Source organism: Tetrao urogallus, assembly GCF_951394365.1.
Source record: "Tetrao urogallus genome assembly, chromosome: Z".
In the NCBI taxonomy this organism is placed as follows: Eukaryota; Metazoa; Chordata; class Aves; order Galliformes; family Phasianidae; genus Tetrao; species Tetrao urogallus.
In genome coordinates, this window is record NC_136816.1 from 43445165 (window position 1) to 43471157 (window position 25993).

Genomic DNA, 25993 nt, shown 5'->3' on the forward strand with positions numbered 1-25993 from the left:
TAAAGGTATGGGATATTGTCGCTGTTTCACAGCTTCACTCCCTCCTCGGGCAGTTATTTTTTCTTTAAGGGAGTAATTGTGAGTCCACCTGTGGTTTTCTTCCCCTGCCCATACCTTTGGATTTATTTCTTTTTCACCAGCAGCTGTTAACAAGACCTTTGACACTTTTATACCTGTTCCACAAGTATTCAACTGCAATCTAATTTAACTATTAAATCTCTCCCCTGTGAATTGGTCCCTGCTTCTGGCACACATAACAATTACCCTGTGGCTATTTTATCTTCCCATGTTCATTCAATAGTCTCATAAAGTGAACCAACATTCTTGATCCCTCTACCCCTTTTATTCTGAAGGTGTTTCCAGTTAAATTAAGTCCCAATCTTTATAAGCTAAAGATGACCAAGAATTGATCAAACTGTTCTGCTAATCCAATAAGATCTTTCACTCAAGATTTCATTTCCTTTTTAAAATTTCTCACCTCTCCACTAGTAAGTAGTAGGGAGTTTACATATCCTGTATCTTCTGATAACACTGGAACTTCACTAAGAGGATACATGGAAGTATTAGTGGGGTTAATTGAATTAGATTTAGCAAAAGGAGAATTTATAATGTCCTTTTTACATTGTTTCTATATTTTCTCAAGCTGGCAGAACTTTTTCTTTTCAATATCAGCACTAATCACAGAGCTCGGTTCAGGTGGGCTGTCAAGGGGCTGATCCGAGCCAATATCCTCCGCTCTGCCAGCTGTCTCCGGCCTCCCTCCTGTAGTTACAGGACTTGACTCAAGGCCAGGATGTAAGGGGGGAACACCATTTCGTAGAGGAATGCGAGTGAGTTTAATCCTAGGGAGAAGTACAGGGAGTAAACAGCTTAAAGGATCCCATCTGGAGTTTCTCTGTTCTTCCTTATCTATACAATTTTGTCTAGCCATGATTAACTGCTGTACTCCCTAAATATAACAAGAAGCATATGCGGACTCCTCCTCCAAAACAAAACAAAACAGTAAAATAATTGAGTACTTTTACTTTTAAGTGCATGTTTGAAGCCTGACAAATGTAATCCTCCTCAGACCCGTATTTTGGCTAAAATACTGATTCCCTATAATCCGCTCTTTAGGCAATACAATAATACAATTCCTAATCATTTTCTGTTTATCCTTTGCCCTGGTTTTTGAGTTTCTCTTCCAATTTTTCAACATATTTCCTAAAGGACTTATAGCGGGCACTCCTCCAGGGGCCCTCTCTCTGTCCCCCACCTTGGAACTTATTCCCCATTCCTCTCAGCAAATTGGTTGTGCTACTACAGGAGATGCTCTTCTGCAGCACTGCACACACCAATTCTCAGTTCTAGGAAATGAGGTGTATCGTCAAGCAACCCTTTTGCAAGACACTTCCATACGACATAAGAGTCCCAGACCTCGACCTCCAATGCAGTACTTAATCACACTTGATTGTTCTTACTTTGGTCTGTGCACAGAATTGCCAGGAATTATAAGGGCAATCACACATCACTGCAGTGCCCACTGTCCGTCCCTTTCCCCCAGCTGTTCACAGATCTTGCCTCTTAAAAACATCCTCAGGTCCACAGCCGGTTCCACGCTGAACCACCGCTGCCAGCTCACAGGATTGCAGAAACAAGAGCGAGGTGCACTGCCCTGTGCTGTAGAAGTGCAGGCTCAGAGCAGGAGACATTGTTCCTGGATTTCAGCACCAAATTGTGAGAAACATGCTCAAGATCAAAAATTTCCAATCAGGCAAAGATATCTGTGAAGGGCATTTTATTCATTACTGCAATAATGGGCATACCCCCCTACTGGCAGGGGAGAAATGGCACAACTAGTCAGTTAAACCTATCGAATGCTACATACAGAAATACTGGAAATTTCCACTGCAAAAACACAATCTACCTCTTACACCTTCTGGCTAGAATTGTGTATTTTTCTTCAGATTGATCTAGCTGCATAACTTTAGGGCAAAATGGAAATATTTTTAGATAAAAACCAAAAAAAGAAGAGTAAAGGTTTGGGATCCAAATTACGTAGTCAACACACATCTAACTTTCAGCGTATGTTAGTTGCAAAGACTTCAGTCTTAAATCAGGGCTGAAACGAATGGATGTCTCTCGTGTTACTTTAAGAAGCTGATAATTTTGATCAAATTCCTAAGTGTTGTTCAGTGAAATGTAGGACTGGTCTGATAAGTACATGCCACTGCAGACCATTCAGAGGTCATTCTGCAGTAATCAGTAAAGAGAACACTTTTATGTGGACATTAATGGAGGAAGTAAAGAGAGATATATGCATTTTTTCTTTTAAATCATTTTCACGTATTTTCACTATTGATAGGGTCATGGTTAGATAGTGTAATTAAGTAGTCAAAATACTAAAAATCTGTCAGAACTTGAAGGAATTCTTGGAATTTTTAAGGATTTAATCAGACTTAATTAAATCAATGTTGTTTCATATTCTTTGGGCCATAGACTCAGTTTAGAGAGCTGTAATAAAGATTCAGCAGTGCTCATTCAACAATAAAATATCTGCTTTTTTTTTTTTTTTTTGAACTTATAAACATGAAAAATAAGATTAATCTCAGCTTCAGGTATCGTATAGAATCATAGAATGCCATGTAGCAATTGTCACTGTAGAAGGAAAAATAGAGAGGTACAGTGAATGTGTTCTAAACTAAAGGTTAAATGCCTCCTCCCTCTCCATCTCCCACCATTAAATGGCAAAATGACAAGGTATTAAACAAAAGACCACATTGCCTCTATTTTACCTTCAGCTACATTGAATCCAAATGAATGCTCCCTTCTGTACTTCGAAATTACTCAGATACCCATACTCTTTTATTAAAATGCTATTTAGCTTAGCTAAAGTGGTCCAGCAGCAAAAATGTCCCATAGCAGAGGGTCTCACGCAGAAAATGATTCTATGTGCTTAGGTGCCTGAAATCCATACTGAGAGCTGATCTGTTGAGATAGAAAGACTCATCGGTACAAAGCTAATTTTCAGAGCACATGCATTCTTAATAATTGTCTTCAAAGGTAAAGTTCATTTGCTTGTTGAAATAAACAACAATTATAAAGCAACAGTAAGGAAGTGTGTTTGTTTGTTTTCAACAGACGTTCAATACCTTATATCATTTCTCCTTCTCTGTTTATTTTTAGGATTTACAGACATTAAAAGTGGGGTGAGAGAACATTCACCATTTTCTCAGGCTTGACCAATGAATTTTATAAAAACTTGAGGATATTTTGAAAGGCGTCTGTTCAAACCACAGTTAAAAGGTGCATCCTAATAGAAAACGTGGTACGTTTTTACCTGTGACTGACGTTTTGGTCCTCCATTATACGGTGAGCGTTTGCTGGAGAGGGAAGAGAAGACTCCTTTTGTCAAGAACTTTTCCTCTAGCAGAAAAGAGCTGGCGTAGCCTCACAATATGAAGCCCTTTGAGAAAACCTGGTTGTTGCTACTGCTGTCTGTTCTCCTAAGAGTTGTCTGCTCCTCTTTTATAAGTGTCAACCTTGGCATTAAAGTGATGAAAGGACAGTCTGTTTTCCTGTCAGAAGATGACCTCAAGTTTTCCATCCCCAGAGAGAAGGATGTGTGCAAAGTTGAAGTTGTGAGAAACGAGCCAATAACGCAAAGGGTTGGGAAGCTAACCCCACAGGTATTTGGGCCCTGTTTTGCTGTTCTGAATACTGCTTTACATAATTCTTTTTGGGTACTGCTTAAAGCACACAAATCTGAATGTTCTGTGTGAATAAGATTAACTTTTTTTTTTACTAAAAGTAGCCAGTTGACAGAGAATAGCACTCCTGAAATAAAAAAAAGCTGAGTTAAATACCACAAATGTATAAAAATGATTTTGGTCAGAGCTTTCTTTCACAAATGCAGAATGGGCATTTCAAAACTTTGGGTTAGGAGACATCTCTCACAGTCTCACAGTTGCCTGTTTTTCTACCACTGCAGTATCCACTGTCCCTTGGGTAATGCATAGCCAGCTAGAGCATTCTGCATTTCAGTCACACAGCCACTACCTTGGAAACAATTAGGAAAAAACCATCACATACAATAAGCACATTGTGTATTCTGCTCTGCAACTGCCAAATTGCTAACACATGGCAAATTGATTTTAAAAAACTGTTTACTTTTAAAATTTTGAGCTTGTAGGAATGATGAAATGTATTTTATATGTCACTGTTCTGCTACTCATTTGCTTAAAAAATCTCCCCATCGAAGTCATTGGAAGAAGGAATTAGAAATAACTGACAAGAAAATATAACGGTAGAAATACAAGATTAATGATTTTAAAATGAACCATAACCCAACAGCTTTTGTCTATGTTTGAAAAGTTTTGTTAAGCATACACTTCCACAAATTGGCATATGTCTAGTTTTTCACTTCCTCTCAGGCTTCTGGTGGTCTTTGCAAGGCCAATGCAGAAACACCAGTCTCAGGTTTTTCAAGGCTTCTGGCCTGCTTGTCGACTATTTCTTTTTTGCACCATTTTGCCCCATGATTACTTCAGGCAAACCAGCCGAAGTAACGGCAAACTTTCTATCCCAAAGAAAGCAGCAGACATTGAGCAGTGAGCGTGTTTTCTCCTCCAGAGCCTGGCCCCAGGAGGTACAGGGCCTCTGCTGGGAATCTTCCCCAGAGCTTCTGTAAGCTCAGGGTTCTTTATCTCCCTGCACTTCCCTGGTCCAGTCTGATCCACTAGAAGAAAAGGAGAAACTTACATGCCTCTTTGCCTAGAACACTTTTATATGCAGGGCAGTTAACTGTGTGGTTGAATTTGCTTTCAATTTCTGCCTCAGCCACTAATGTGCAGTAGGACCTAGGTACTTTGAAAAAGCCACTTTTACTCTGTAACCTAGCATGCTTTAAGCACAGAGTCAGCATTTTCTAGAGGCCCCAGGAGATATGTACGCATCACAACTTACTTTCTGATATACCTACGGTCCTTGTCTTCCTCTGCTCTCAGACTAATCTCTTTCAAATGTCTGTTCTGTCATGGTCCCAGTCTGAGAATGCACAGCTGAGTCTCTGCCTGTGCAGAGGTCTCTAACCTCTTGGAGGCTGTGCGTGTACCTCACCTGAAACAGTAAGCATTTCTGGGCAGGTGAATGTGGGGTACCAGGCTGGTGGTGTGGGATGTCTCCCCTCTATATGTCCTGTCCTGAGTCCCAGGAAAAGTTAGGAAAAGTGCCTTCTCCCCTCTGCATCCTCTTGGAGGTAGGATCACTGCAATATGCTTCCAAGTCAGCTTATCTACAGTCCTATTCCCCAGGTAGGAAAGAACAAAACAACTTTTAAAAGATGAGGGCTTCTCTTTTTTTATGACACATTTGGATGTGCTGCCTAAACCTTAACCATTCCTGAAAGAGTTTGCCAGAGTTTGGCCATCCTGTTGCCACTCATGATCCTTCTATCAGGAAATAATGCATCCAGAAAGTATCCCTGATCAGATCTGTTTTACTGTCATTAAACTGAGTAATGCACTAGGAATGTGTGACAATGTAATTATAATTTGTAATTTAAAAGCAGTTGAACTGGAAAAAAACAAAGCTTGGTGGTAATTAGGAGAAGATTCAGATCTCCTTTGTTGTACCCACTGAGTTTATAGACAATTAGAACTGGCTGTTTATATAAAAGGAAAATATATTAGGAAATATAAAACAGATGTTTCTTTTTTGCAAAGCAGATTGAGTCTTATACACATATAAGATAATCAATCAGTGTTAACAGACTTTTGTGGAAAGGTCTTTCATTTTCTACCCCCTTGTTGACAATTAAGTGGTGAAAATAATGATGTCTTGTAAATAAAGAAATCAATTATCTGATATGAGTAACCAGCTCCTCTGTTGTAGGCAGTCTACTCTGATACGAACAGGAGTTGTATCATCGGAGGAAAATCTGATTGCCATGTGCAAGTCGAGCCTTCAAGTCAGACAGTCTTACAGACCTCGAGGCTCTACACTGATTTACACCAGTGATGTTACTGAACTGCAGGAAGCTATAATATGAGCAGCTTTTCTCTATAATTTGTATTTTTGTTTAACTTGACCACTCGACACCTCTGACTTCTTATCTTTTTTCACATAATGTCACTTAGGACTATCTAACTCATTACTTACCTCTCACTTTCATGCTTTTTTATCTTGCACAAAGAAAGAGAAGTAAAAGAAAAAACAAGAAAACACATATTGTTTCCCAAGTTCTGGAAATAATGAGTGTCTCTGTGATTTGGAAACAACCACAACATAGTCAGAACCTTCACCATATGTGAATCAGATTTTCATGAGCTGTTCTTGTCCTCTTTTTCTAAGCAATTCCAACAAATAAAAAAACCAACTGTGCCTTCTGTGGTGCAATATTACGGATTGGCCCAAGGTTATTTTAACCAATTGAAACAAAGTGGTAAATTCATGTAATATGTATCTGATAATAAACAAATTAATTACTTACTGGAAAAAAATGACTTTGCACGATGTACTTTTTGATAAACAATAAACCAGGCAGCACCTTTTGAAGTCACATGAAATATAGAAAAATTATCACATATCTTGAGACTCTGAGAATAACTTCAGTGGAAATGAACACTTCCAGTAACAAGAAGAGATGATAAACCTTAATTTCTAAATTAATTATTAATGTGCAATTAACAGACATGCATCTTGGCTGTTTCATGGATTCATGAAGAATGTAAGAACTACTGGCCTTTGTTTCTATCTAGCTACTGCATAGAATTAGAACTTGCATGTTTCTATACTGAATAAATAATCATAAGGTTACTTCATTTTTACATTGAAATACAGAGCATCTAATAATTTCTCCATTTATCACAATTTCAGTTAACGTTTTAGAATCTCACCAGAATGCCCTTTCCATTTTACCATTCCCCAAAGTGGCTGGGAAGACGTAGCTAATGAAAGCAAGCCACATTTTTAAGAGAACCTTGGTAGTATGAAATTACCTCTATTTTCTGCAAAGAGTTGCTGTTTGTCTGACAACTGCATCTGCTGTTAATTCTCATTAGTTATGGCCTCATCAGAAGTACTAGTGAATGCTGAACAGATTTTATTTTAGTCCATGGAAGAACTAATCACATGTGAATACTGCCCTTAAAAACTGAATCAAAACCAAATTTAACTTCACCAGGAATCACATGAGAAATGTTGTGATTAACTTCTTTCTTCTTGCTGACAATAACATGCTCTTTTTGCAAATACAAAATATGAGCATCCTTTGCCTATGAACAAGCTGTACAGTGGCCAGGCAAGTTTTCAAAATCTTATTCATACCAGGTGTGGCATAAGAATTAATCTCTTTTAAATTAGTTAGTGCACATTTGATGTGAACTTCTGGTTGCTTTTATGTCACAGGATTAGACCGAGTGTTGGTATGGTACAGAGAAACATCATCTGATCCAGCAAAGGGCTGCAAGTACAAAGTCAGTGTTCCAAAAACATCCGATGTAGCAAAGTTTTCAAAAGAAAAATTTCACAGACTCGAAGTTGTATTCCAATTATAGTGGCCAATCCAATAGTAGGATTTACTGTATAATCAAGCTACAGTCACAAGCAATTTTAAAAGCAATTTAACTCAATACAATTCTGCAGGAACTGCTGGCAGTTCAGACCAATTGAAAACAGTTCTTGTTCTGAAAACAGATGCATCCATACACCCACAGTCTTCAATGACAGAGAAGTGAGAGCTCAAACTGATTACTAAGTTAGAGGAGAGAGGAGGGAAGTGGTGGCAAGAAACAATCGTCTTGGTATGCCTTTCTTATGGCAGAGTGCCAGCATCCCCAGTTGCTGTGCTTGTTCTGGCTTTCTTTGAGAGACCAAAGAATGGGTGAATAAACAGAAAATTAAAGATTTCCCAGGCCAACAGCTAGAGAGAAGTGAAGCTGTGAAGTTAGCTTCCTCAATAGCATTGTACTTGTCTATTCTTTCTCTTGCATAGGTTTTTGACTGTCACTTTCACCTTAATGAAGTCAAGTATACCCACAACGGTTGTCCGATTTTAGACGCAGACACAGTCATGCTTAGGCTGTACAGGTAAGCAACACCGGGTCATCATACTTTGTTGTCACAATGCAGCACTCTCAGGAAGAGCAAGCAGACCATTTTTCGTGGGAAAAACAGGTTCTCTTGTACCTGAGGTAACTACATAGATGCAGCTGCAGCAGCAGCAAAGAGCAACCAACCAACCATCTATTTACAGGCACATTATTTGCAGTGCATTTCAGATACGCAAAAATGTGAATGTGAGAATGTGTTTGTTATTACCAGGCTTGTTCATTACAGAAAACCAGTGATTTTTCTGATTTTTCAGAAAACCAGTGATTTTTCAAGCAGTACTTGAGAGCACAGCATTTTCTGTTTTTACTGCTAACAGGGACGTGTGTCCCTGAGTATACACAATAAATAACCCATTCCTTTTCAAAATCTGTTTACAAGTAGAAAGAGGTGAGCAGCTGTGTCTCATGGCCTCTGGAGATCTGGGGTTTGAGTGCACAGGAGAGAAAAGGCTTCAAGTAATTTTGTTAGAAAGTGAGATTAACATCAAATTTACGAAGAGCATCAGAAAGGGGATGAAGTGCAATTATTTTTTTCTTATTACCCGTAGGTTTACAGAAAATGAAACATTTGTAGAAACATTCACCCTCCACGTACAGTTACTTGAGCCAGACTGTAACATCATCAAAATGCGCTCCCGAGCTTTGGAGGTGCCTGAATACTACGGTCTGTCCAGGGCAATTGACAAGAACATCCTCACTTTTGACTACAACAGGAAGATGAATTTGGAATGCACCATTTCCATAGCTTCTTCAGAAACCCACCTCCCTGCTCATGGCCAGCTCATGCTGGAGGACATGCAGCAGGAACAGCTTCGAGGGGATCAACCACAGAGCTTCCTCCTTGGCCCTAGTATGATGTTCTTTAGTTGTTTGTATTAGCAGGTTCAAAGAGTCCTGGCAGATTAAGTCTGCTGTTTGCTCCAGACATGCTGGGTAAGAGTGGGTCATGTGAAGTTTAATGAACAGCTTGAGCTGTCTTGCAAACTGAAAGGATCATGAAGTCTGTGTGGGGCAAAATTCAGTTCACTGATGGTCGGTAACTCCCAAACAGGAATCTGGTTTTTAGCTCCTAGATCTGTGGATCAATGTGATGACTCTGGCAATGCCAAAACCTTGTACAAACAGCACCGGGAACTGTTGGAGGTAGCACTCCTCCAAGAACCAAGGGAAGCTGGAGCAGAAAGATCTCAGTTAAGAACAAAAGCCTGTAGGAAAAGTTAGGATGGGAAAGGAGTCCTAACTGTCATCACACTGGCTTTTTGTCAGGCTTTGTTCAGCCCTAAGAAGAGGCTTCCCACACTGGTTTCTGCTCAGCTAACTGTTTCCTTATGGTTTCTGTTCTATTACAGAGCACAGCCCAAGCCAGCAGTGCAGAAACGGGAGCTGTGTGTTGGGACTGAGAGTCATCCATAACACAAAAATGAGCTGTGAAGAGTTTCTGAGGAAGGGCATTCGGTATCAGCACCTTGACCCTTGCTCACCAGATATTGATTATATTCCAGTGAGGCTGGATCTCACAGATAGCAGAAGCAAAACTCTGCACAAGGTAGAATCTTATGCAACCTTACAATGTTTGATTGTCTTCCTGATTAAAAAAAAAAAAGAAAAAAAGAAAAAAAGAAATTTGTTGCTCCCTTTCATCTTTAAGATAGGTAGTGGGTCTTTGTGGGTGTTTCATTGTTGTTGCTGCCAGCTGGAGAGATTAAATGCATTATGACAGTATGCTACAGAGATGCAACCCTGGATGTTTACTGGTAGTCTTAAGTAGTTTAGACTGGGAGAGAAAATTAACCCTGGCATTATTCCACATCTTTATAGAGCATGAACTACACTGACTTCAACATACATAGTAATTAATAATCTAAGAGCTGTGTGAACATATTCAGTTAATAATAATTAATGGCTCATGTACATGCTTCTGTCAAGTAAAATTATTCATGAAACTCGCATCAAATTAGGCATGTTGTTTCAGCCCAGAATTAAGAACACTAATAAGACGAGTGAACCTGGAAGACCTTTCCTGAGATCAAAATAATTTACTCTGGGCATTTTTTTCAATAAGATGTTTAAGTTCTTCTATAATATATCACTTTAACAAGTGTCCCAATTATGAATGTGCAGGTAATGAAAATTGAACTTAGTTGGCTTCACTTCATCCTTTCAGTTCTCCTTTTTCTCTTTGTTGTAGACTGAGTATGCGTGGCTCCCTGTTCAGATTAAAAGTGCTACGCCCAATCAAATACCCAAAGCTGTTCCAATGACAAAGTTCATCTTGGAAGTAGACCAATTTATTTTAACTCCCATTACAACCACAACGGTTGATGCTGAAGACAAGGAAACTCCAAAGTCCCTGCTGGTGTTCAACATTACAAAGCCACCTCTGCAAGGCTTCATTACTCACCTATCAGACCACACAAAGCCTGTTGGTTCCTTCACATGGAAAGATCTCAGTGAAACACTTATTGCTTATCAGCCTCCAAACAACAGCCACACAGAGAAGAGGAATTATGAGGTAACAGTGTGATTCCTGAACATTTTCTGTTTTTCTTCTCAAGATTCTATAAGCTGTAAATAAACACTTATTTTTTTTTCCTTTTTTTTTTTTTTTTTTCCAGAAAAAATAAATATTGTTTCTCTAACTGTATGCAATGCAGGGTCTAAGACAGTATCTTTTACCACATGCAGCTATTACTGATATCAGCTTACCTGTCTAATGCAAACCAGGTCTTTGCTCACAACTAAAGTAATTTCTTTGAACTCAAAGACTTCTAACCCTTCCATGAGTGAATATCAAAACAGTATGTTTCAGATCTTCTTGTTCATCTTCTTGTTCATCTGCTGCTCTTCTTATAATTATTATTTCTATTATCCCTTTTTAATGAAGGGAATAGAAGCATCATTCTTCTTTTAGACACACTCTAGAGCCTTTGGTAGGGCAAGCTATTCTTTTTCCACTTCTGTTTCATGCCCATGCAACAGTAGTGAACTCTGTGCTCTTTAGACACATACCTAAAGCCACAGAAGGCAGACAGAGGTCAAGACTGCCACTGGATCTCATAGCCTACTGCAGCAGAGGTGGTGTAAGGGTAGCATGAAGGGGTCCCTAGTAGTTCCTGCTAGGATGATTAAAACTATGTCACTAACTCTGAAAATTTGATAGAAACAGTGAGAGTAGGCTGGTGCAGATCTGTGGTAAGTAAGTAACTAGACACTGCCAAAGTGAGTAAGGCCAAGTTTGCAGAAACACATTTATATTTTATGTGGAAGAACAGAGCATCACTTCTACCTTTTCCACGTTTGCTGTAAGTGATGTTTGTCGCTCTGAGTCTGATCTGCCACAGAGTGCTGAAAGTGAATGTCTCCCACCTCAGGGACAGTGTTGCTTTATTTTTTAAGTAATCAAAACATTTTGTGGAATTCAATAGTGTGCCAGCAGAAACCATAAAATAAGAAAAATAAGTGGCAACCATAAAAAAGAGGGATGGGAGGAAGAGAAATCAGTTGAAGGAGAATATAAATACATTGAAATTAAATCAGATGAGATAATTAAGAAATAACCCAAACAAAACAAAACAGTTGATACTAAAGCAATGAAACTGTCTAAAGAAACATGAAATCAGAGGAGGATAATCCAGAGAAAGGGTAAACTGGAAAGCAAAGCAGATGCAATACAATTTGGCATCTCTTGCTGATAGAACTTGCCTTTTTTAACCTCAGCTGTCAGAGGAGCTGCCTTTTTGCTGTTTCCTTAATGTGAGGAACTGTCATCCTACCAAACTCTGCTCTCTGAGCACATCTTCACCACCCTGCTTTTGGAATTCACTGCAGATTTAAGAATTTCTAGGCCAATGAACAGTTTGACAGTATAACAGAATATATTTGACAGATATATTTATATATATAGATATAAAATTTTAAAATCTGTTTCTCCATGCCGGTCCATACTTTTCCTTCCAATTTTTTTTAGTCCGATAGATGTTAAAAAGTGGGAAAAGCCCTATTCCTTTATTACTGATATTAAAAAGTCTTATGTTAATTGCTGTGTTGATTGTGTCCCAATCTACAGTTAAAATTGATTGCTACACATTGCAAATTACCCTTCCCATCTTTTGCTGGGAAGAACACTGAAGTCAAGATCAAGTACAGAATCTCAAATACACTTTATAAGCTAAATCAAGTTTCTTTTTTTAACTTATTATCTGATGTTAAAATCTCCTAGGATTTCTCTCTCAGATAAGAACCCACTGCATGGGTTCTGAGGTATATTTATTTTTTCAGGCTCTTTTTACCAATAAGCTCTTTGTTTCTTTATATTATAGCTGGAGGTTGAGGTTCACGACTTCTACTTTGAGAGGAGTTTACCAATCATAGTGCAACTTTCTATTAGAACAGCAGATACAAATGCTCCTCGGGTTTCATGGAATACAGGTGAGATCTCTGTTCCTCAGTTTATTCTGCTACAGAATTTATCACACTTTGGACACAGGAAATCTTGACAGAGCTATAAAATTCAGTTCTACGTCTGGAGTTTAAGGATCACTAAGTGAAAAGAATGCAAATCTATCTTTTTCTCTACTTGTTTTTTTGGGGGAGAAATGTAGAAACTCAAGTTCTTTAATTGAAATGAAAAATAAAGAAGTAGTTACAAAAAAAAAAAAAAGAAAGAAAAGAAAAGAAAAAAAAATCAGGATTTTTGTATACAGCATTTTCTCTAAGAATGAACAAGACATAAAAGAGTTTAAATAATAAAGACAAATATATGATGGAGTAAAGGTTGTAGAATAGTGTGTTGTCTGTACTATTTTAAGTAGAAATCTCAAAAGATGAGCAGAAGAGTCACAAACTAGAAAGATATGCTCATTCAAAATCTGAAGGAGAATGGGATGGGAAAGCAATAGAAAGGAGCTGAGAATTGATGAAAATGGGAAAGAGAAAACACAAGTGCTAAAAAGTGAGTATATGGAAAATACACATCAGAATGTACGTGATAACCTGCAAGTGAAAAAAAAACACCATATGGCATGGAAGGTTTGACTTGTGTAGGTCACTGTTGTATTACATTCTGGGAACACAGGTCAGAGCACGAGACATCAACAGCAATTTGAAGCCTACAAATGTTGAACTCATTCAAACATGTTTATTATTTCCTACTGGAGAAGGGACAGACTCTTCCTTTCACATTAAAATTTACACTGATATTTGGCCACAAAAGGCAAAGGCCAAACAAGTCTGAAGCTATCACCAGAGAAGGTGCAATCTCTTAGCAGTGGAATAGGATAGGATTTCAGAAAAAGAAGCCTTGTGTTTCTCAGAGAAACTTCACCTGAAATGGCTGTCTGAACAAAAAGAAGAGATACTGTCCTCCATTGTGAATATCAATATAATTTTCAAATTCAGACTCACTAAGAAATGGAGTGCCCAGCTTCAGACACTGTGAGACCTCAGGCACAATTCTTTCACCTCTACAGATGTCCAGAAATCATTCTAAATGGCCTATTTGATAACTGGGAACCAGAATATGTAGTTTCTCTGAAATATAAATTCCTTAAATGCAACTGACTAAAGTAAAGGTAGCAGTAGAGAAGATGGTATCAAGCTTTTAGGCCATTCTTGAGATGTCTGTCTCAGATACGTAGATGGAACTAAGCATGACTTTTTCCTGACTCCAGAAATGTTTGGAGAGGGGCACTACCAACCTTGAGTGATGCTTTTGTGAAATAACTCTGCTGCTTGCAGGCCTCAGCCTCCTGGAAGGGCAATCCCGGCCGATCACATGGCAGCACCTGCAAGTGGTAGACAATGATGATATCCAAAATGTTCGCCTGGTCACAGTTGATGGCTTACAGCATGGGCGGCTCACGGTGAGAGGTAAATAAATCCTTGTTTACACTTGGATCCTGGAAATACCTTCTCCAGTGATGACTGGTGGCAGACCACATGAAGGTCATGGAGACACCAGCAGATACGCATCAGAGGCAGATGTGCAGGAGAATGAAGGTGCAGAGGGGAAGATCAGGAATTTTGAAAGTTCAAAGGTTCCTAAGGAAAGTCGGTCGCATAGCACAGACATTTTGGCAAACAGTGCATTTACGTGGTCTCCATCATTAAGCGGGGGAAAAAAAAGTCTGGTGTTTTCCCTACAAGCCAATTTCATACATGCAGTTGGATATCATTTTCCTCGCTGCGCATGAATTCAGCCCGGTGCTGTAAGTGACCCCAGGCAGCAGCTCTCATGCGGCTGTCTCCCCAGAGACGGTGCTCGGTTGGCACTGCAGAGTCGGAGAAATGGCAGCGGGGCTGTGTACGCCCTCGAGCTGCTCCAGCAAGGAGGCCACGGGCACGAGAGGGAGGGCTGCTCCTGCGCTTCTCACTTCGGGAGAAGGCAGCCAGAGGGAGCCGAGGGAGCGCAGCAGAGGCCTTGGCCACGGCAGGCGAGTCGGCGGCCTTCCACTCCCTCTGCTGACGGCCTTGCTCCACTGCAGCCCTGCAGTAGGCACAGGCACGGCTGTGCAACTGCAAAACGAAACAAAAAAGCCCCACAACCCCAAGCAGACAAACAAAAATCAAAACAGACAGCAACCCGAGCAACAACAACAAAAGTATCTATTTAAACTTCTTACTTTCTGAACTTTCAACTGAATCCCAAAGGTGAAAATTTAAAGAAATCATTGTCATAGAGCAGGCATGGCCTAGGCTAAATGCAGGTGTTATGTTTTGCCATTTAGATACTAGGATATTGAGGTATTTAGGTATTTAGGATGCTTAAGGAATGATGAGTGATTTTGATTCATTGGCAAATACAGAAAATATTCGGATGTGGTTGCTATTTTCTGTCAGTTTAAAGGCTTATATGAAAAAAGAGGCAATTAAATTACTTCTAATTTTCTAGCCCTCTGCATTTTCACTATCACTGATTTCGCTTTGCAGTTTGTTGAGTCATTGCAGTGCTGCTCCTTTTAGGAAAGAAACAGGTATAAGAAATTGCTGCTGTTAGCAGGGTGGAAAGATGCTGCCACTCTTAATGCTGGCCTTTTGATGGTTAAGTGTTTTTAAGTAAAACACACAGCCTAGAAACATAGAACAACCATTTTAATAAAGGAAGAAAGCGATGCACAGAATTTGATAGAAATAGAAATTATAGAAAGTATGTTTCATCTCAGGAATCTCCTGGCATGCAGTTTTGGGGTCTGTGGGACCAGCTCTCTGCCACCTTATAAGCGGAAGATCTCAGTGCCTTCATTTTCAGAGGAGCTCATGTGGGAGGTGGACCAGGGACAGTCTGATGTGAGCCAACACCCCCTGAATCAGAACAGGGATTCCTGCTACCTGCAATGTGATCAATGCAGTGCTTTGAGTGCTTATGCGCCAGGTTTTGTTATGCCAGTCCAAGGCAAAAGCCCTGAGAGAGAAAGAGGAATACATGGTATTGCTCTCTGCCTCCTGTCACCTCTAGCAGGCTTTTTTGTTTGATGGAGATGTAGTAGTTATCACTGCATCCTAAAAACTACCTGTAATTCTCTTAAAGTAAGGAACAAAGGGAGGGAAAATGCACCTGCAGCTGTGGGTGTCTCTGTGCGTGTCAGACAGCTTGGAGGGCCAGAAATATTTTCCTTAGAGGCCCTTGGTATAACATCTATTCCTGCATCAGCTGGGAGTTCACAAAACTTTTAACCTGCCTGAAATATTTTATGATTGTATAACATGCTCAGTGAAATGCCCATTGTCTCTTTCATGCACAGTCATCTGCAGAGAAAAAAAACAAGAGCTGTAAATGTAATTTTTTATTTTCACTGAAACAAGGAATCGTAATTACACAGCACAGCATCCTCAGTTCTTGAAATAAAAGCAAAGTGTCCTCATAAGAAAGCAGTTTGAAAGTCATAGTTAAAAATCACTGGCACCTCAAACTGTCTTAATGCAGTACACATTTAGAAGATTTTTCTGTGTTACTATGGTTGTAAATTCTGCATTCTTAACTGTTCTGATATCTGCAAGTTTATTTCCAGTAGAATAATGTGTTTGTTTCTTTCCTCTTCCTCCCAGTTAGAAATACATTCTCCTTGTCTTTACCTTAGTAAGAATTTTTGTCAGGGTTGAGCTACGCATTTGTGATGCATTTGTTTCTACTGTTTTGACAGGAGGAAAAGGATTCATGTTTACAGTTTCTGATATTCAGACTGGAGCTGTTTACTACCATCACGATGACAGTGATTCCACAAAGGATTTTGTGGTGTTCAGGATTTTTGATGGCTTACATAGTATTCGCCATAAGTTTCCGATCAATATCCTCCCTAAAGATGACAGCCCTCCATTTCTTATCAGCAATGTGGCAATTGAAGCACAGGAGGGACAGACGATCCTGATCCAGGGCTCCATGCTTCAAGCTTCTGACATGGATTCCAGTGATGACTACATAGTATTCAATATTACCAAGCCACCACAGGCTGGAGAAATCATGAAGAAACCAGGGCCAAACTTAATAGGTAATGAGACACATCCACAATAGCACAATTTTCTTTTTCCTCATTTTTTTTAACTGTATTAAGCATGACAACTAGACTTAACTTCTGCTCAGGTTGAATCAAGGAAACTTTAGACTTTTGTTATTACATGTGCAAATTCCCACTTTTCTTTAATGTTGGTCTATGTTTGCACCAGGAAAGTTATAAGCGAACACAATTTCACACACAAGTTTTCCATCTATTTCTACAATTTTTTTTTTTTTTTTTTTTTTTTTTCCTCAAGAGGAACTGAGCTAGTCAGGAGATATTTTATCCACAGGATTAAAGCCAGCAGATGAACTGAGCTCAGAATTCCTGTGTTAGACTGTGGAGTCTGGCTGTAATGCAGATTTTTTTATCCTCTACATAGAGCTGTTAGCCACTTTGCTGTGTTGCTTCATTTTTTGAATGGTTACTGAGTGACATGGAAATGAAGGTGATGCAAGAAATGTGAAAGACAATGAGAAAACGTTTCAGAGATCTTGCCTTAGCTGGAGTGAGAAAGGAGGCATGATGCCTCACTATTTACTTGCATTGTTAATGGATAGTATTTATGAAGGATTAAAGTCATGCACAATTCAATAGAAGATATATTCTTTAACTAAACAGGGTATCCTGTCAGCAGTTTTCTTCAGAAGGATCTGTTTAATGGAATTATTTACTATCATCATTTGGGAGGAGAAGTATTTGAAGATTCTATTGAGTTTGTGCTGTGTGATAGCCATGACCCTCCCAATCTCTCAGAGCCACAGGTATGACATTGAAGCATCCCTGGGAGGGAGCTTTCAACTTCTGCAAGACTTTCAAATAATACTAGGATAATTCTCTCCTGTTTGCCGTCAACCATACTTCTTGGCTTGTTTTTCATGGGGTAATGCTCTCTGTCTGTTCTCAGTGAATTTCTCCCAAACCGTAACATTAAATGATGGAAATATTAGATTCAAAGACGATACAAACAAACCAAACAGCCCTCCTGAAGCCAACAGTGAATGGACTATTCCACTCAGGAGTTGAACATCCAGGATTGCTTGTGAAAAAAAGGAATACTGCTGAAAGTTGTGAGATTTGAGCACCATGTATCTCGTATTCCAGTGATATAGTTATTTCTGTGTGCAAGTGTGTAAATTACTGCTTGGACACTTTCTCATCAAGGGAACAGTTGTTGATTTTGCCATCTTCTGATTTTAGGTGATGATGGTGCACATTATACCTGTGGATGACCAGCTACCCAGAGAAGCCCCAGGAGTGACCCGCCACCTGGTTGTTAAGGAGACTGAGATTGCTTACCTAACTAAGAAACATCTCCACTTCATAGATGTGGAAGAGCATGACAGGGAGCTCACGTACACCATAACCTCTTCCCCATTTTTCTCTTGTGTACATGGGTAGGTGTGGCCTGCTTGCATCTTCCAGGTGCGATGGAGCAAAGCCTCATGTGAGATTGGCAGTTTCAGTGGAGACAGAATGCCTGTATTTCAGGATTTCCATCTGTTTGCTTAAAGTGCAGGTGATAATAGCTGAGCGCACATCTCTTGTTAATATTTAAGGCTGAGTTACAGCTAAAAGCAGCAGAATAATACAGTTGCATTGTTTAGCAAGAAAGAAGAAGAAATGCACCTGGAATCTCTTTGTTTATCTCAGATTTGCATTTTATGCTGAACAGTTGGATTCTATATTTCCTTGGATACAGTTCACAGAAGCTTTTGTAATAAATAGATTGGTGTTGATCTGGAGCTACCCCAGACTGAGAACATGAGGTGCTACAGCTAATTCTAGGCAGTGCTCTACTGCCATGGTGTTGTGAAGTTCTGGACCAGGAATCTGTGTAGCACAATGGCAAGCAATATGGCCAACAAGGGCATATGGTAAACAGCTATAAGAGCAATTTGCATGTCGCTGAAGCTGTTTCACTGTTTGGTAAAATGTATTTTTGCAGTAGGTTGCACTGACAACTATCTGCTAAACAGAAAAGTTTAAACCACTGTATGGTTTATGCTGCAGATCAGCATCTGCAATTCTGACCTCAACAAGCCAGAAAGAATCAGTAAGTAGCAGAGGGTTTAGACAGCTTCCTGTCCAGCTGATGAGGCACAAGTACTGCTGTTGTCTCCATTGCAAAGATGGCTTGGTCAACCTTGTTGACTGGAGAAATTTGTGAGATGGAAGAGAAACAGAATGATTTCATTTTTTTACATACTGATAGTTGTAGGCATGTAAGCATTAAGAATGTGATGGGCTAGCATTGCAGGTGGTGTAAATAGGCCCAGTAGCACCGAAGCTGATAGCTGAGATGTGCAGAGACACAACAGAATAAATCCCTGTGCTTGCTTTTAAAGTATGCAATAATTTTTTTCACAGTGCTGAAAGACTCACTTGTGATGAGAGTTCTGTCATAAACTTTGAAGAATAGTAGGGATAGAAGAAAGAAAAAGTTTTTCCTTTCAGTGAAGTTGGGAGTGGGAAATTAATTTGAAACACAAGACTAAACTTTGTGGCTGCTGTTTTTCCTGATCTTTAGTATTGCTAACATACATGTTTTTGTACAGCCACTCCGATGCTGGGAAGCTATTTATGGTGGACACCATCCCCAAACTGGTCAAGGATCCTGCTGCTCTTGCTCTGAGGTCATTTACTCAGGTTTGTTGTGTTATACATATTAGTATAAGTGGTACCAAACACTCTTAAGAACAATCACACATATACAGCTTTTTCCTGATAAGAAAACAAGAGGTGAAAAGTGAATTGCAGTATTATTACATGAACATTGTTTTAGAAGAGCTAATTAAATTCTTGCTAATTCAATTCCAATTTTTAAAATGAATTTTCATCATGCTTCATATCTGCAAATGTAACTCTCCATCTGAAATCTTTAGGGGTTGCAGTTGCTTAGGGTGGGCTGAATTTGGCTTATGATTCTGAGATGGAAAAAAAGTGCACAAAATAAGAAATGGAGCCCTGACAGTTCTCTATTTCTCCTCAGTGTTTCCACTGGTAGCTACGGAACAGGATGGAACAGGGCTATGTTCTCTTTTTCAGGATTTTGTTCTGTAGTTTGACAGATGTCTTTTTTTAGAATATTGTTAACATGTCCTGTTCTGTATCATGAGGAATGGTTAAGGCTGTGTGGCGCTGACCACTGTAATACTGTAGTGGTAGGAGCTCTGAGTCTACCTGGCCTGAATCTTTGGCCTAGTATGTGTGTTTGAATGGAAGATTTTGTTGATTATTTTAGTCTCTTTCACTGGCCTGTCTGTGTGGGTACCCTACCTTGGTGGGCAGGATTTCATGAACAGGCATTAGATAAAGAATGTAAGCAGTTTATGGAATAAATTTTGAAAGTTCATGTAACATCAAAAGAAGGGATGAAAAAGTTTCTTAATGTCCTGGCTAATGGCTACACCCATCTTCTCCTCTTAAGTGAACACCTCTTCACTTTTTGCAGCACGCTGTGAACTATATGAAGGTTGCTTACATGCCCCCACTGCAGGACATTGGGCCCAATCCTCAACAAGTCCAGTTTGTATTTTCTGTCAGCAATCAGCATGGTGGCACTTTGTATGGAATCTGCTTCAATATTACTATTCTTCCTGTGGACAACCAAGCCCCAGAGGTAGGACGATGAAGAGGTGAAGGTTGTGAAGAGTTTGGAAATGGCTTTGGGTAGAAACAGAAATGTAGGGAAGTTTCCTGATTGGACAGACTTAAAAAAAAAAATATTGCATGGGACAGTGTTTCTGTGTCTGGCATGTTGGCTTCACTGGGGCAGAGGAGGAAGGCAAAGTTTGATGAGAGTGCAAGGTGATTTTTTGCAGCACGTAAGTTAAGGGTTGCAATCACAAGTCCTAAATCCTTCCTTAATTGCTTATGGGATTCTGAATGAGATCAGATCAGGGATGTGTGTATCAGGATATATTGTCTGCAAATTCCTTATGTTTTTCCAACAGAGCAGAAAGGAGTACGTCTTTTGGCATTTTGACTTTAAGGTGTCACATGAACTAGTACTGCAGAAAATTGAAGTGCAGATGAAAACATCAATTCAACATTCTCCTTCATGCAGGTTTTTACAAGCCACTTGAGGGTGGAAGAGGGTGGCCTGAGCCCTGTCACAGAGGGACACATTCTCATCTCTGACGTGGACACAAAACAGGAACATCTCCTCCTCCTTCTGCAGCGACAGCCTCAGCATGGGGCAGTGGAGCTGGATGGTGTTCCCATGAGGGAGGGTGACAAGCTTTCCTGCAGGGACCTGCGTACCCTGGCAGTCAGGTTAGCTGCTTTTCTTCTCGTGATAGCTGAGTGTCCTGGCTAGATGAGCAAGATCCCTGTGGAGAGGCTGATCAAGGAGGCTACAGCAGGTAGTGCTCACCACTGCATTGCTCAGATAGTGTTGCTCCAAGCCAAAACTTCTTGTTTAACCTGATGACCACAATGGTCACTGTGGTGTTTGAGCAGAAGTGTGGCCAGTAAATGGAGCTGCCATGGTCAGAATATAAGTAGTTTTCTCTATAAAGTACTGCCCTGTGCAGGTGAGGAGGCAATTCTATGTTGAGCCTCTTGTGAAGAGGGCAGTGCTTCCTCTTTTATGGAAGTTATGTGTTTATCAAGCTTACAAGAAGGCTTGTTTTGACAGTGATTACTCTGAAGATGCAAATATTGCTGCTGTATTTGTGGTGAGAACAGGATGCTGACTTTGTACATATGTGCAGAATTAGAGCTCCTTGACTTTATTTCATTCTGTTAGTCAAAGAAGGCTATCCTACATTGGCTCCTAAAGTATTGCTTCCTACTGTATTGTGTTGTCATCAGAGGTGGATGTTGGTGGTATGGCAGCGGAGGTAGAAGCTCCCACCAATAGTCCCTTACATTTTGTTGCTGTGTGACACATGGCAGCAGAGGGGCAGTCTGACACAAAGGTGTCTGAGATGGAAGTGTCTGTGAGACAATGGTGTGGAACTGAATTCCTCCATGTGGGAAAAATGGCACTTTGACATTTATTGACAGTTGCTGAATGTTTATGAAGACTAAACAGAAGATGTGAACAGAGTGAGGCTGTAGGTGGTATAGTATGCAGGTTCTTTTTATTGCTGGTGAAAATACATCATGACTATGTTGAAAAATATTGTTTGAGTAGTTGAGAATTTCCTCTATCCAACAGTGTTATTGTGCTCTTTGTATCTGTTGTAGTTTTCATGGAAATAAATAGGCATTACTTCATTGCAACCTATGTACTGCAGAGAGAAAGCCTCTTTAATTGGTAGCTCACAAACAGCCATACTGCAGATGACAAAGGTTCAGTGAAAACTTTTCCTAGCTGATAACTTTCTTATTTTGGGGGTATTCTTCACGCTAGGTATCTCACAAGCTCCTTGAACCCACTGTGATCTAGAACTCCAAGTCTTAGATAGGCACCCTTGCGCAGGAATTGGCTTTCTGGTTTGGAGAGATCCACACTATCTGGTATGACCAGGAACCACAGCTTCTTTGTCTGTGTGAAAGTATTTTAGCTCTTTTTTATTCCAGTTATCAGCATGATGGTTCTGAGACTCTTACAGACGAAGTCCTTTTTGCAGCCACAGATGGCATCCACTTCTTAGAGTTCACCCTGCAGGTCAAGGTCAGTGTGTTACAAACTTCTGAGAGCATTTGTCTATGTAAAATACTGCAAAGTTTACCTTCTGAAAATCTTTAGACCTTAGAAGCTGAGAGATAATGGGTTTGTTAGGCTTCTTTTTTCACACCATCTTTCAGTTTCAGGGTACTATGCCAAATGTAAAAGCCAGTTTTTCTCAGACTGTTTGAAGGGCATTTGTGTTTGCTTTAACTTGAGCTCTTCTGCCTGGAATTATTCTCTCTGTAATTAAACATAGGAGGGAGTTTTCATTCTCCAACTATAAATGTCACTGCCAAAATTGTGCAGTGAATTTAAAGATAAACAGTGGATTTTCATCTTTCTCACTGAGAAACTGAAGACAGTAGCAAGTTAAGTGTACCATTTCCTCCACACGGTCTTCTCAGTTTGGTTTACTTTTTTTCTTGGTTTTTAACAGTGGCCCTAATTCAATTCTTTCAATGCAGTTCACAGAGTGAACCGTGTATTCTGACCCTAACACTTTGTTGCTGGTTTGAACCGGAAAGCAAAACGTTTAAAACAGCAGGTTTTCATTGGAATGACAATAAAAGTCATGTTAAAAGGTGTTAAATTCTCTTTCTGATTAGGTGTTGCCCGTGAATGATGAGCCACCTGTTATGCAAACAGGGCTTATCAATGTGGTGCGTTGCCCGGAGGGTGAAGAAGTGGTCCTCTCCTCAGAGTACATATATGCCACAGATGCAGACAGTGATGACATGAAGCTGGTGTTCGTGTTGGTTCGCCAGCCCTCCCAGGGGGTGCTGAGAAAAGCTGGAATTGTTGTGGAGCGTTTCTCCCAGGCTGATGTCATCTCTGGCTTAGTCACCTATAAGCACACTGGTAAGGGAGACTGGGAGGTGGTCAGACAGTTTTGGTGGAAAATCTTCACCTAAATCCACAAAATCTTTGCAGCTGGAGCTGCTGAAAAACCCACATGTTGTGATTGGAGAAAAAACTAAGCTGGTTTTGAAACAGGTCTGATGGTGTAAAACTACTAACTGCTTCAATGTCATTTCCAAATTCCTTTTTGAACTGAAAATTAAAGTACATCAAACACATGAAATCATCATAATCCTGGAAAACATCTTTCACTGTTGCAGATACAATATGATTTTTTTCCCCCGGAAAATTATTGATAAAACAGGAACTAAATTGAGTATTTTTATTTGCTTCATGACATTAAAGAAATCTTTGACTTTTTTCCATAATCGTGCATAGCTCAAGTAATGTAATGTTTGATATGAGGATGCTGAATTTTAATAGAAAACTGCTGACAACCTGAGATGCTAACTGCTCGCCTTGCCAGTCTGCAGAGGTGCTCATTTTTGGAGAGATTACAGTCCATCTTTGCCTCAAGATAAAGAATTGTTCCAGATTCTTCAAGGAAATGGTGATTCTAAAAATACACCTTGTTGTGGCTTTATCTTCAAAATCCCCAAATACATTTTGTAAAATTACTCATAGAAATCAATGGCTGGTTAACTCCCTTTCCTGCTTAATTTGGTTCTTTCATTAGCACGAAAGGGATTCTCTTTTCTTCATTCCTGATGACAGCTTTAATCTTTTTTTTTTTTTTTTTTTTTTTTCCTCCAAAGGCTCTGGTTTTCTGTGTAATTAGTCTTTAATTTTGTGCTAGCGTGGGGAATATATGTGATATTTTCAGGCTTGGCACTGTCTAAAATGAACAGCTGGTATTTGAGAAGAGAATGAAGTACTTGATTATGGCTACTCATAACAAACTTTTCTTCAATATCCTTTAGATGCTGGGAATGCTGTTTTAAAGGCCATGCTTCGCACGGGCAACAAGGGGCAGAATCTGACTTGCACAAGCACAATTGCCTGTATTTCATGTTCCCTAATTTCTACATGGTAAATGCACTGCCAATACTTACTGTAAGTGGGGCAGGGAGTCACTGCCCTTTGTAGTCAACATATCAGCCTGAGAACTGGGCTCACCATTGGATACTTCTCATAAGGGCTGTCAGCTTCCAGTCATTTTACCATAGTTTTTTTTGAAGTCATTTTGGTCTCTCTTCTGCCTGCAGACTCTCCTAGCAGGATACAAGGTTCTTCTTCATGAAGTTTCAGTTCCCTACAGTAAGACGTTTATTTTCAAATGCAATGTTTTTTTGTTTTTTGTTTTTTTTTTATTCTTCCAGGTGGGGAGATTGGCTTGAATCTTTCCTTTGAGATCTTAACTTTTGTTGTTTCTGATGATGAAGCCGGCCCAGATGTGAAAGACTGCTGTTATGACAGACCTCTTCCTCCTCCAGTTCCTCTTCACCGTCCACTCCCAGTATATAACCTTAACATCACTGTACTTCCAGTGGACAACCAACCTCCATCTATTGCAACTGGTGAAAGTTTCCTCTCACTACAGCATATTATTATAACTGTACTATGCAGTATTGATAGAGTCAGCTGAGATCAGCATGTAAAAGTTTTGAATCAAAATTTCCACTTTTTTTTTCTTTTGCTAATGCAGTGTAACCGCCAAATTCAATTGCAAGTACAAATGTCAGTAATGGCTTGTGGCTCTTCAGCTGCGTGATTAAACCATGTGGCTGGAGATTAGAGTGCTTGCATCTGCTCCTATCCATCTATATACCTGTATTGTTGCACACATAAGTTGCGTCTGAGTAAAACTGAGCAACATCTCATCCTTGAACTTAGATTCAGGCAATTGTTAGGCTTACACAGTGCCAAAATACAACTCTACATCAATCTTTGCATGTTAAGAACACAATGAAGTATTAGTTTGAATAAATATTTAAATATCAAGGGAGGAAATATTTTATTTCCTATGTTCTGTTGATGAATAAAGACAATCCTAGACTATGTCTGTAACTGACCAAATTAATAATGAAACTACATTTTCACCAGTACTTTTCACAATCAAAAACACTCAGATGAAAAAGAAATAGTAGTGGCAATGTACATTTAGCCTAACAACAGGACAGAAAGTTAGATTTCCATTTAATCACAGGGTTTGGACGAGATATACTTGTTAAAGGTGTGTTCTCTGTACGTTTGTCATTTTCAATGTCATTTGTTTGTAGGCATCATGTATATGTTCTGTATTCCAGAGAATATTTAAACATATGTATGAGTAGTTCTGTAATTTACAGGCTATCACCTAAGCAATGTTCTGGAAATGAAGCATTGTCCCAGCAGGGAAATTAAGCAGTGGTGCATGAGAAATTGTTCATTATATGCAATTCGTAACAGCTATCATGTAATTAATGCTCTGACAAACAGAGGTAACAACTGATTTTGAACATCACGTAAACCGTACTTAATAACTTACCAGTAAAATCAATTTGCAGTACCCTTCCCCTTTGCTTTGTGATGGGGAAAGTCAACAGTGTAAGCAAAAATCTCAAAAGCAGACCAAATTCAGTAACAGATAATTTATTATCGTTTCCTCCTTATTTATTATTTCTGTTCTCATTAACACATACAACAGTAAGTGAGCTAAACATGCAGTAATGCTTCTCGTGTATTTTTGTGCAGGTGCAAGATTTGTTGTGGAGGAGGGCTCCTCAACAGCCCTTACCTCTAACCATTTGTTTGCCACCGACCCTGACACCACTGCAGATGACTTAGAGTTTGTCTTGGTTTCTCCTCCTCAGTTTGGTTATATTGAAAATATACTGCCTTCTCCTGGGTTTGAAAAGAGTAACATTGGTATAAGTATAGGTAAGTGTATGCAATGTATAGTAATGAAGCAGAGGAAACAAAGAGTGCTCATAGAGGGCAATACAATGGGCTGT

The 25993-nt window shown here is 39.5% G+C and overlaps 1 protein-coding gene across 1 annotated transcript in view; it reads left to right on the top strand.

Moving 5' to 3' along the window:
• Positions 1-3437: 3437 nt before the first annotated feature.
• The window catches only part of FREM1 (FRAS1 related extracellular matrix 1), a gene marked incomplete at both ends in the record, with an annotated part of 53959 nt that continues 31403 nt past the window's right edge, over positions 3438-25993 (top strand). The window contains 17 exons of the mRNA XM_079548575.1: positions 3438-3668; positions 7973-8067; positions 8639-8940; positions 9440-9636; positions 10279-10602; positions 12410-12518; positions 13827-13958; positions 16229-16573; positions 17201-17343; positions 17780-17976; positions 19138-19228; positions 20034-20201; positions 20649-20857; positions 22112-22205; positions 22808-23060; positions 24380-24577; positions 25734-25919. Coding sequence (XP_079404701.1) covers positions 3438-3668; positions 7973-8067; positions 8639-8940; positions 9440-9636; positions 10279-10602; positions 12410-12518; positions 13827-13958; positions 16229-16573; positions 17201-17343; positions 17780-17976; positions 19138-19228; positions 20034-20201; positions 20649-20857; positions 22112-22205; positions 22808-23060; positions 24380-24577; positions 25734-25919 — 3274 coding nt within the window. The remainder of the gene's footprint in view (positions 3669-7972; positions 8068-8638; positions 8941-9439; positions 9637-10278; positions 10603-12409; positions 12519-13826; positions 13959-16228; positions 16574-17200; positions 17344-17779; positions 17977-19137; positions 19229-20033; positions 20202-20648; positions 20858-22111; positions 22206-22807; positions 23061-24379; positions 24578-25733; positions 25920-25993) is intronic.